Source organism: Gossypium hirsutum, chromosome D06 (genome assembly GCF_007990345.1).
Source record: "Gossypium hirsutum isolate 1008001.06 chromosome D06, Gossypium_hirsutum_v2.1, whole genome shotgun sequence".
NCBI lineage: Eukaryota > Viridiplantae > Streptophyta > Magnoliopsida > Malvales > Malvaceae > Gossypium > Gossypium hirsutum.
In genome coordinates this window covers 56,657,754-56,670,071 of record NC_053442.1, presented here as the reverse complement: position 1 = coordinate 56,670,071, position 12,318 = coordinate 56,657,754, and the positions used below count along the sequence as shown (strand labels likewise).

Sequence of the window (12,318 nt, the reverse complement as noted above, 5' to 3'; positions counted from 1 at the left end):
TGGATGTTGGTGGAGTATTGTCACCTTGAGACGCCACCTTACTTGAACCGGAAAAACAACTGAAGAAGCTTCTAAAATGATCCATGGAAATTTAATATTTGTGTGGTTTTTGCTGTGGAGTTGGAGTTAATAATAGTTTGGCGGTGGTAGTGGTGGTGATGGTGTTATATATATATATATATAGCATGTAGTTTGGCAGGACATCTGTTGCGAATAACGTGGAAGGAAAGGGAGGTGCATGTATCGTGTGATGCTGGTCGCTTTCAGGGGGGTGGTGGTTGCTGACTTTCTTCGGCTGCATTTGAACGTGGTCAACAAGCAAAAGTGGAAGATCAAAGTTCAGCCCCACCTTGTGGAATCTCATTAATTGATGGTTAAGTTTGGCAATTAACTCAAAATATGCAAGTTAGCTGTATACATGTGACCCCTGTTAGGAAAAAAAAAAGTTGAATAACTAAATGATGGCGTAATTGAAATTATTTTATGGATACTTTCTATCATATTATTCATGGTCTTTTTTCTATTATTTAATGACGGGAACATGTTTTGTATATTCTTTCCATCACATCATCTATGGCCCTTTTTCAATTATTTAATAGCATGTCAACAATTTTTTTTCTATACTATTGACATATAATTATGATAATTCTTCACCTTGAACCCCAAACAATAGATCCCAAACCTTGAATCACGAACTTTAGACCCTAAACTCAAAACTTAAACCCCAACCTTTAGACTCAAACCCTAACCCTAAATTATAAACCCCAAACTTTGAACCCCGAATGGATTTAGAGTTTAAGGTTTAAGTTTTGATTCGAGGTTCAGGTTTGAGTTTAAGCTTTATGATTTATGGTTTAAGTTTAAGGTTCAGGATTCAGGGTAAAAAAATTACTAAAATTATGTGTCAATAACATGGAAAAAAATGCTAAAATAATTGGAAAGAGACCATGAAAAATGTGGTGGATATGGTCCATAAAATGATTTCTCGATGATGTAGAGTCAATTTTCATTTTTATACGATATTTATATTTGTGTTATTTTTTAGTTGAAAATATTATAAATATATCGCTGCATGTTTTTATATGGATTCAATGTTTTGTTAATGCATGTCATATTTATATTATTTTTGGGTTGTAATGCGTTTTAGATGTGTTATAATATCAATTTAATTTAGAGAATAGTTTATATTATGTTATGTCTTATATTTTTCATAATTTTTAATATTGATTCAATTTAAAGAAAAAAATAGTGATATTATGTTTGTGTTTCTTCATGTTATGTTTGTAATAAAAATGTTCATAATAATTGACGCATTTTTGGTGTGTTTGAGTCCATCACATATTTTACTTAAGTTATTATGAGCATTTAATTTTAAATCCAAATTTATTTTTTGAAAATTAAATAATTACGCTTTGCAATAACTTAATATAAATATCTTATTTTATTTTAGCAATAAAATGGCTTAAGAAAAAGGCATTGCTTTAGTTGTGATTTCAAATTATGGCTTTTCATTGGGTGGGGGATTAGTTGTTTACTTAAAATATGCTAATCTTTTCAATAAAATAATTCTACACATATTATTCCATATTAAAATTAATAAGTGGGGATGGGATGTAAAACACATCATGTAATTTTAAATTTATTATTTTTTAGATAAGTAAAAAAAAATAGTTTTGAAATTTCTAATGAAATTGGTGATGTATGTTTTTAAGTTTAAGATAAAAATTCTTATTTTTTAAATATTTAAAGGTTAATTTCTATGGTAGTAATGTAATACTAATAAATAAGAGATTCGGCCCAAAACGAAGAAAAGGGAATGGTAGAGGTGGTCAGTTTCTTTATTCTAGGCCACTGGTTCATTGCTTTGCTTCAACTCTTCGGTAGCACTACCAGTCCAATGAAAACAAAAAATTCTTCTAGTCTGAAATTTTATCACGTAAAAATCACGTATTTAAAATGTAAGTACATATTTAAAAATAATATATAATAAATAATGAAATATAAAGATTAAAATTAATAATAACACAACTGCAATATGTATGAAATTAAAATATAAAAGAATTAGTTTAATTTGGGACTAAAAAAATTTAAATAAGTAAATATATCATATTAAAAATATTAAATGTACTCCAATTGTTTATCATAGTATTTTTTGTTGAAAAAATATGAACATCACATATATAATAAGCATAATTACATGTTATTATTTACCATAAAAAATATTAGCCCAAATTAAATGTAGAGTGTGTCATGCATTTCAGACAAAACAGAGCTGACGTCTTGACGGGTAAGAGTCATCGTACCGACGACGTGACTATGACGCCCCAACGAGAAGTAATGCCACGTCCCGACGGTGGAGCAATGGACATCCCAATGAGTCGATAACAACGTCATGATGTGGTGACGTGTTCCCCACTCAACCGGGTTTCTTCTCCTAGTTAAACTCTGTTATATTTTCCCAGTCTAACTCTGATTATTTTAGGAATGTTTTAGTAATATTTGTACACAAAATTCAGCCTATAAATATGCCTCTTAGCAACCCTAGATAGTAGAGAATAACAACAACAAAATTAAGAGAAAGTTTGTGGAAGTTTTAGGGAATCTTTGTATTTCGGGTTCAGGGTTTATTTGTTTCTCCATCTTGTACTTCCCCTTTTGGTTTTTGTTATTTTAGTGAAGTTTTTTTTGCTCATGGTTTTTTATCCTCTTCTGAGGGGTTTTTCCATGTAAATATTTGTGTCCAATTTTCTCTATTTTTGTTCTTGTTTGTTGCATAATTCAAGTTCGACCCAACAAACTGATATTAGAACTTGGTTCAATTTTCGCATTCAACCCGTTAAGAGATGGCAATTAGGTACCATATCGGGAAGTTCGATAGGATTATAAATTTCAGCTTGTGGCAAGTTCGGATGATGAAAATTCTGGTTTAGAATTGTTTGAAAAAGGTCGTTTCAAGGGAAAAGCCCACGAATACGAATCAGACAGAGTGGGATGAACTTGATGAGAAAACATTGTCAACAATTCAATTGTGTCTCACTAGCAATGTATTGCAGGAGGTACATTCAGAGAAGATTACAGCAGCTTTATGGAGGAAATTGGAAGTCCTATCTATGACAAAGTTCCTTGCAAACCACTTAGTGTTAAAACAACGATTATACACATTCCAAATGGTAGAAGGTAAGTCTATTAAGGCTCACATCAGTGAATTTTTCAATCTCCTTAATAACCTAAAGAATGTCGAGGTTAATATAGACACTAAGATCAAGCTATGTTACTACTTTGTTCTTTTCCCCTTCATACAAAAATTTTAAGGAGACCATGGTTTACAGTAGAAAGAGGCTCGTTTGAGGACGTGAAGGGAAATCTTTGGTTACTAAAGGACAAGTCAGATGGGCAACCCTCGATTTTGGTTACTAAAGGAAGGTAACTGTAACATCCCAAAATAAGACCTAGAAGTTTAAGCCTGGCGAACAGAGGTCACCAGTGGCTTTGGAGAAGTAGGGTTCGCTAATAGATTTAGTGAGCTAGGATCGCCAGTAGGCCTGACGAGTTGGAGTTTGTCAGCAACACTAGTGAGATGGTCAATGACAGTAGGTCTAGCGAGCTAATGTTCGATAGTTGGTCTGGCAAGTTGGTATTCGCCAGTATGCTTGGTGAAGCAAGGATCGCCAGTAGGCCAACCAAACTAGGATAGTTATGTTGGGTCGATAGTTAAAAGTAGGAGTAGCTAAAGGGTAATTATACCAAAATTAGGAAGTCAACTTATTTTACAACACGATTCATGCATATAACTTATTTCTTACTTCTACTACGACTAGGGTATTCTAAGAACATTAGAACACTCAGTACATATAAATTAAGCCCTTTCCATTAGAAATTTAATATTCTGATATGCAACAAATTTCTCTCAAATTCATTATCAACTATTCTATCATCAAGTTTTAAGAACCTAGCACTTAGCTCTTAGGATCTAAGGTAAGACTCTGTTTCTCTTTTATGTTTAGAAGTAATTAAGAAAGGTTTGCAAACAAAGGAAACTAGATTTGTCAAGAGATTGGCACGTGAGAACTTAGGATTGTTTATAATTATGTATGAGTTTTCATGTGTTTTGTCTATTAGTGACTTTTTTTATGTTTGTGATGGTCACTGAACTAACTATAATTACGACAAAGGCAAGCGCACCTATCGAACAATAGTATAGCTATGGTGAGTAAGGAATATCGTATCCACGAGGACTAAAAGTACTAGTAATTACAAATTTTCTATTATTTAGCCGATATATTGGGATGATTATTTTTAATCTAAATTTACAAAACTAATTTATCTAAGAACGCAATAGAGAATGAAATAGAAAAATAATCGAATATACCAATGAGATAGACAATACCCAGGAAAGAATCCACCTAGACTTCACCTATTATCCTGAATCTGAATTAAATGATTTATTCACTTGTGTCTTGATCCGTAGAAATCCCTAAATTATGTTAATATCTCTTTCAAGAGTAAAAACAACTGACTCTAGGTTGATTAATTGAAATCTCTTTCTAATTAAAACCCCTATTGTCGCATTAACTCGATCTATGGATTCCCCTATTAGATTTTACTTTAATCCGGTAGATTTATGTTGTCATATTTCTAGGATTGCATGCAACTCCACTCAATTATGCTAGATCTACTCTCAAATAGGGACTTTTGCTCCACTGAAATAAGCACATTAAACATGAATTAATATCCTGAAAATATTAAAACACGAAATAAGTATACATAATTAAGAACAAGAATTAAGTATTTATCATGTAAATCAAAAATCAAATAATAAGATTCATCATAGGTTTCATCATCTCTAGGTATCTAGAGAATTTAGTTCATAATCTAGAATGAAAACATCTCAAAGTTAGGATAACAACAAGACATGAAGAAACTCAATAAAACTTCTAAGGAAATTAAATGGAGATCTTCAATCTTGAAGGAGATCCGCTTCAGTTGATTCTGATGGCGCTCTTCGAGTATTTTCTTCATTCTTCTCTGCGTACCCTCTTAGGTATTCTTTTAATTGGTATTTATAGACTTTAGAATGCTCAAAAAGCCTAAAAATTGGGTTTTTCGCGTATTTGGGAAGCAGGGTGCGATATTGACAGGGGCTGGCACATGGGCGTGTGGTCAGCCCGTGTGGAAATGCCCAGGCTGTGTGGATTTTGGAAACAGCTCTATTTGTCTGATTTTGGCTCATTTTTCGCTCCTTTTGCTCCTAAATGCACTCCTATGTATAAAGACATGAATTTAAAGGATTAGAAGCATCAAATTCACTGATTTACATAATTCATCATCCAAAAACGCATCAAGAATGGGATTAAAAATATGTTACTTTTATGGCTTATCAGTTTGTGCAATTACAAAATTGACAAAACCATCTACAAGCAAGGGCAAGGGAAAGACAAAACTTGTCTAAAGTTTCTAGAAAATTGGTGAGTATTCAGGGATTGCCACATGTATGGGTGAACCATAATGTTAACCAGGAGCTTAGGGTTTTTAACCTAAGTTCCGAGAGTAAGCCTTCTCTAAAAACTCTATTTTTTTGTTTATAATTAAATATGTGTTTTTTATGAACAGTGATATGCGAGCTAAATATGAACAAGTGCTTCGTGAACTCCTCATAATGTGCAAGCTCTATTTTTTAAGCACATGTTTTAACAAATATTTTTTTTCTCAAACCGTTGGATATAATGGCATGCCATAGGATTGTGAGTACTCACTTTTATGTTTTGTGATTTGGGCGAGAGGCCTTGGGGCAAGTTGGAGAGATAAGGGTATGTCAAGCTAAGCTCCATTCATTGGGACATGTTGGTCTGTTCACTACATCAATACAGGCTTTTAGCGGCGCTTTTTAGCGCCGTCTAAAGAACGCGTCGCTAACTTTAGTGGCATTTTTAGAAAAAACGCCGCTAAAGACCAAGACCTTTAGCAGCGCTTTTCCCACAAACGCCGCTAAAGACCAAGACCTTTAGCAGCGCTTTCCCACAAACGCCGCTAAAGACCAAGACCTTTAGCGGCGCTTTTCACACAAACGCCACTAAAGACCAGGACCTTTAGCGGCGCTTTTCCCACAAACGCCACTAAAGACCAAGACCTTTAGCGGCGGTTTTCCCACAAACGCCGCTATAAACCATGACCTTTAGCGGCACTTTTATCAAAAATGCCACTAAAGAACAAACCTTTAGCGGCGCTTCTAGCAAAAACGCCGCTAAAAACATAATCTTTAAAAAAATTATTTTAATCAAATAATATTTATTTTTATGATAAATATTATATTATGTTTTATTTTTTAAATTTGAACTTTAAATATACTTTTTAAGTATAAATAAAAATATTATTTAAATTAAATTGACTATGAAAATTTTAACTTTAAAACTAAATATAAAAATTAATGAATTTAGTTTTAGAATTTAAAATAATAAATTAATAACACAAATAAGAGATCAGTTAGCACATTAGGAAGGGAGAGAAGTAGATTGTGAGAGAATAACTTGAGTGCCCACATGACATTGGCAAAGTAAAATATATCAAGTGATTACAATTAGGATTTTCAACCTTTCATTGTCCTTAAACCTTTAGAAAGTATGATTACAGAACATACTTTAGCATTTTCCTGAATAGATAATTTTGCCAGTCTCTCTTTCTCAGCACGCTGGAATGCTGGTGGATCTGATCCTCCATCGAGCCCTCCTGAAACCTTTATGAATTGCACCAACCAGTAACAGCATGAACTTGAGCTTCAATGATAGAACAGTTTCCAATGGTACAATTGTAGCGGGCAAAAGAAGATAGGAACGCCTAGTAGGTACATGGGTGCTCACCTCTTCATAACATTCATTACGAAGTCCATAGGCAAAAGGTTTTCTCTCCTTGTGCCTACATAGCATTTCATCTAAGCTGGTTTCTTTTGACCCAGTATTTGATTGTTTTCTAGTTAGTGAACTAGTTCGAAGCTCCCTCTCCTTCTCCGTAAACTTCTCCATCTGGTCATAAGTTTAAAACAATGAAGGTATTTTCAAGAAATGAAATCAATATTTAGAAAATAAATGCAACGGAGGAAAAGTTAACTACATGCAGAATACAACAAATTCAACATAACACTTGTTGTAATGATAAAAAATTGGCATCAAATTTTTCATAAAATTATTTAGATACTCCTTAGAGTGGACATAATCAATAAGAGTAATAGCAGTAAAGATTCAGTAAGCAAATTCTACCATACAAAAAATAATAGCAATGACATGTGTTACAATTACGACAACAACAACATAGCTTTTCTCCCATAAGATGCTGTAATCCATATAGAACAGATTATGCCAGCATGCTCTACTTAGTACCAAATGCAGATAGGAAGTCACATCAACATCAAAAGTGAAAAAAGTCCCAAACTATTGTAAACATCAGATAGGTTACAAGCGTATTTTCCTAATAGGATATTTGTACCAAAATCTCTCTTTAAACCTTTTAAATGGTGACAAAATACTACCAAAAGGCCCAAAAATAAGATGCCTACTCAAGTTTTAAAAAGAAGCCAAAAGTGCCATAATTATAATACAGACCACCATTCCAACTTAAAGAAAGGATGTGACACTTCTGTAAGATGCATGTCTAACAAGCTGAAAAGGACAAGTATGATAGTGATATAGGCAAATGCAGGGAAATGTCAAAGAAAACATACCAACATTGGCTGGAACAGTCCACGGAGTTGTAGTCCATATTGCTATGCATATATCTGGAAAGAATTCTTCCAATAAGCTATCTTTACTTGAAGGTGTACTAACCATTCTGAAAAGAGCATATATGCTTCTTAAAACATGACCCTCTGGATATTGCATTAGGACATAAATGAGAAAATTAGAAACATAGCAATCCTAGAAGAAATGCATGAGGAAACAAGAATAAAGATCAGTACTGAAAGAAGTATCATAAATCATTACAACAATAATTTGAAAAATAGTAATAAGAAAAATTAAAGGGATAACTCTTTTACATAAAATATTATATTCAACCCTCCAATTTTTGTTCCATCTAAATAAGCATATATCTCTTTTCACATATTATTAGTTTTTAGCTATTATGATGAGTGTGATGCAGCATAACAGGAAAGTACTCTTTTTTGTTTCTTTTTTGGATAAGTAACATTAACCCTTATTACTTATGCAGAGTTATGCTTGGCTGGCACCTAGATGGTAATTATAAACAGAAACAATTAAAGCTGAGAATTAAATATACTTTTTTTCATATTTCATACTTTGGGTCCTTTTCTCTTTTTTTAATGTGCCAAAAAAAAAAAGAAAAAAATCCAACAACATCTCATCTAAGCCTCTCAACCACCTTGACTATGCAAAGGAATTCATAGAATGAGAATCATCTCATCTAAGCCCCTCAACCACCTTCACAGGGGGTGGAGGTGCAAAGAGAGAGGTCTTATTGATCCAAGAGGAAAATAAATAACATCTAAAGCTGAATAAGAAGAAACCTTCAAATGTATCATAAATTCAGCATTCATGATAATATCAAAATGAAATTCCAAAGTTAATTTAAGCTAGAATAAAAATGCTTCACATGTAATCGCTTTCTTGCTATAGAAAGAGAGGTACCAGCAACCAACAATGATCTTACTTCAATAACTAAGCATTTCCTCCTGTTTTTTAGCATCCTCTATTGCAACTTTGCAACGAGTTGACATGTTTGCCATAACTACTTTCCTTGCCTCTAGTCTCTCACGCATTTCCTCAAGCTCATTCAGTTTATTCAAAGACTCATTTTTTACCTACACAGTATGTTCCCGCCCATTAATCAGTGGGCCAATTAATTAGGTCACAGAAGACAAAACTAAATTACCACTCACCAGGTCCCCTTGAAGTGTCCTATGGCTTTAACAATTCCACGTGCAATATCTAGTAAAAGTAAAATAAAAATAGAAGAATGCAAATGCAATTCTTAAACGCCTTTAAATGGACAACATGAAACAGTTTAAGATCCCTATAAAATAGAAAAGTGGAAAAAAAATACTTACATCATCTTTCGCATCCTCAGAACCATGAAATCGTGCCGTATGAAATCGAGGTTTTAGGTGAAAACTAAAGATCATATAAATGGCTCTGCAGGAAAAGGAAAAAAAGAACAAAAATATAAAAGTCAGCAAACTATTAGCATACTGGAATTAGACGTGGTAAAATATTCTCTCAAAATCTCAGGTGGTAACTGCGCATCACAATAAGCAGACCTGTAAACCAAGGTCAACATTGAAACATAAACATTAGCCAGGGGCAAGAAGGGATAAAATACTAGTAAAGTTAAGCGCATGGCCTTCAACCTCTCCACGTGCGCAAGAAAGAAAAAGAATCTAGATTTCTAACAGAAACTACTTAGAAAATTATGGCAAAAATATTCAATTCCTTGATACCTACAGTCTAATTTAAAATATACTAGCACACAAAGCTAGAGGATGGGCAACCAAACTATAAATGCTTCCAACATATTTAACAACCCATATATTGTGACACAAGCAGAGGCAAAAAACTGAAAATAAAAATGAAAAAGAAGGATCTAATTTCAGAGACATCGCATTCCACCAAAGACTATTAGTTTGAAGCTTGTCAAACTGCATATGCTATCAAAATTATAGTTTTAAAAATACTTAATCCAATAAGAAACTAAAAATGGCATGAACAAAGAAAGTTACCAAAATTCACATGCTTCAAGTGTCGCCTCATCATCAGTGTCCTTATTTACTTGCAACATATATTCAATTACATTCTTCATATGTGGCTGTTAAAAAATGGAAAGTGACATCAGAAAAAAAAATGCAGATTTGTAAACAGGCTTAAAAAGAGAATGACATGGAAATAAAGATGTTACAATATACTGCAATACCTACCTCTAGAACAGATGGACGGACTTCAATTAGCTGAACAAATGCTGCACAAACCTGATCATGTGGCAAGAAAAAGAAAAGGAAACATTGATCTGACAATGCACAAACTTGGAAGAAATGAGAGAGCTTTCTACAATTCATCACTAGCTTTATTAAAAAATTGGAAATGTTATACAGATGAAATCATGAAAAGAGTCGAAAACAGCCTTTTCATAGTATTCAATTACATGATATATATATTTGCACAGTCCAACATGTCAACAGTTTCATTATAGAAGAAAACGACAAGAACCATTAACACAAAAAACTAGATGACAAAGCATGTCTGATTCTAAGGCTGTATTCAATATAAATACTGAAATCAGAAAATCAGAAATGACAAGTAATTCATGTCAAGTTTTTATAGGCTTCAATAGTAAATTACAGGAAAATTAAGAAATATTTACAGTAGATCATTCCACGCAAAAGTTGGATTATAAATACAATAAGAATACAAGAGAAAAGGAGAAACTATTCACCAATTTTCGCACTTCTGCTGCAGGGTCATTAGCAAGGCCAAACAAACCATGAAGGTATTTATCCACAGAGGCATATAAAGCCTGAAAGAAATTAATGTGTAATATCAAGTATTACCCTAAAAGTAACAGAATGGCATCCTTCACAATGAAGAATAGAAACTTTCAAACTTCAAGTTAACTTACAGAAGGCATCAACATAATATATTGGCTTACAGAACCCAAAGAAAGCTTTCTCAGAGAAGCTTACCATCTTAGCTAAGATGGAAAATAGGTGCATGATGACATACAAATGGATACGAAGCAAATGAAAAGGGTAAAAAAAAAAGATGAACAATTTTTAATGGAGAAACCAAAGAAAGTTCTCGAAAAATAAAAACCCAAATAAATTTTCCTTTGGGGCACTTCGTCGATACAGTGACTTGAGGAAATAAAAAATCAGGAAGAAGAAGAAGAGATTTCTAGGGTGAGGGCTGCCGATTTGGGGAAATTGGGGGGGAAAATAAAGGGAATTGGGGTAGGGGAGAAATGGTTTGGGAAAAATAAAATGGGGAAAAAAAGAAGAAGATATTTCTAAGGTGAGGGGGATCGATTTTGGGAAAAAGAAGGGGGAAAAAAAGAAAGATTTTCATTTCATAATTAAAAAGGGCGCCCTTTTGCAAAAAACATTTGTGGCGTTTGAAAAAAAAATGCCACTATTGCCCTAAGCATTAGCGACGCTTCATTAAAAACGCCGCTAAAGACCCGATCATTAGCGATGCTTTTCTAAAAACGCCGCTAAAACCCTGAGCATTAGCGGCGCTTTTTAAAAACGCCATTAAAGCCTCAAAAACTAAAAAACGGGCTTAGATTTTTTGCGGCGTTTTTTTAAAAGTGCCGCTAATGCTTGATTTTTAGCGGCGTTTTTTATCCAAACGCCACTAAAAACGCCGCTAAAAGCCTGTTTTGGTGTAGTGATTGGAGAGTGTTTAGCTTTATGTTACACTTATAGGGCATGTTAAGACTCATTGAGTCATTTTGAGGCGTTATAAGGAGACCCGCTTATCCAACAGGAAAATAAGTTTATGTTTTCTAAAATAATATGCTTTGTTATTTTTAAGCTATTTGATAGTAAGTATGGCAAACCTTGTTCGCAAGTTCTGTAACTTTGCCAAAGATTTTGTTTACCTTATGTGTTGTGTGTGCTATGTGGTTATTTTTTCCCATATATTCACTGAGTTCGCAAGAATTCACACTCCCTTCTATTCACTGCAGATAGTTAGGTCGCAAGGTGAGTAACAACGAGGCAAGTGATCTAGGTGAAGCTTAAATACTGAAAAAAAGATACGAGTGAACTATGGATTAGAGGTAGATTGAAGAAGATGACGATAATAGATTGAAAAAGATGAACAAGATTAAAAACATTTAAGTATCTTTAAAAAAAAGTACTTACATCAATTAAACAAAATAAAAATATAAAATTAATTAAATAAAAAAATAAGGGCAAATTTACCCCTTAAGTTTGGTGTAAAATACATTAATACTCATAAATGATTTTAATAATACTCATGTACCCTTGAGTTTGAGAAAAAAATCTTATAAACCTCAAAATCTATATACTAAGTAAATTTTAAATAAAAAGATAGTCATACCCTTGTTATTATCTATATATGTACTTTCTATTTAGTTTATTCATTCCTTTGTTTTTAATTGCAAAATAATAAAAAAATAAAAAAATATTATAAAATTAAATATATTTGATTTTTTCTTAAATAATTATATTTGAGTTCTATTAAAATTAAATATTTTAAATTTATATTTAATTCAAATATATATTAACCTTGAAATTAACTCATTAAGTTATTTTTATGTAAAATTATTAATTGTCATTGTTTAGAATATTCTAATAAA

The 12,318-nt window shown here is 32.7% G+C and overlaps 1 protein-coding gene across 18 annotated transcripts; it reads right to left on the bottom strand.

Moving 5' to 3' along the window:
- Positions 1-6,509: 6,509 nt before the first annotated feature.
- LOC107901959 (transportin-1) lies at positions 6,510-11,033 on the bottom strand. Of its 18 annotated transcripts, none has more exons than XR_005914988.1 (10): positions 10,615-11,033; positions 10,432-10,512; positions 9,917-9,967; positions 9,722-9,807; positions 9,053-9,262; positions 8,885-8,933; positions 8,656-8,806; positions 7,712-7,855; positions 6,855-7,016; positions 6,510-6,730 (listed from the first exon to the last, which is right to left on the bottom strand). XR_005914988.1 is itself a non-coding variant. In XM_041095928.1 (7 exons), the coding sequence occupies exons 1-5, from the start codon at positions 10,706-10,708 to the stop codon at positions 9,175-9,177; spliced, it is 336 nt and encodes a 111-aa protein (XP_040951862.1). In that variant the 5' UTR covers positions 10,709-11,033; the 3' UTR covers positions 6,510-7,016; positions 7,712-7,855; positions 9,053-9,174. The 18 variants fall into 18 exon arrangements, 3 of the variants coding, with proteins under 3 accessions (XP_040951862.1, XP_016683640.1, XP_016683641.2); XR_005914984.1 differs by having other exon boundaries at positions 7,712-7,818; positions 9,053-9,137; XR_005914986.1 differs by having other exon boundaries at positions 6,510-7,016.
- Positions 11,034-12,318: the final 1,285 nt, after the last annotated feature.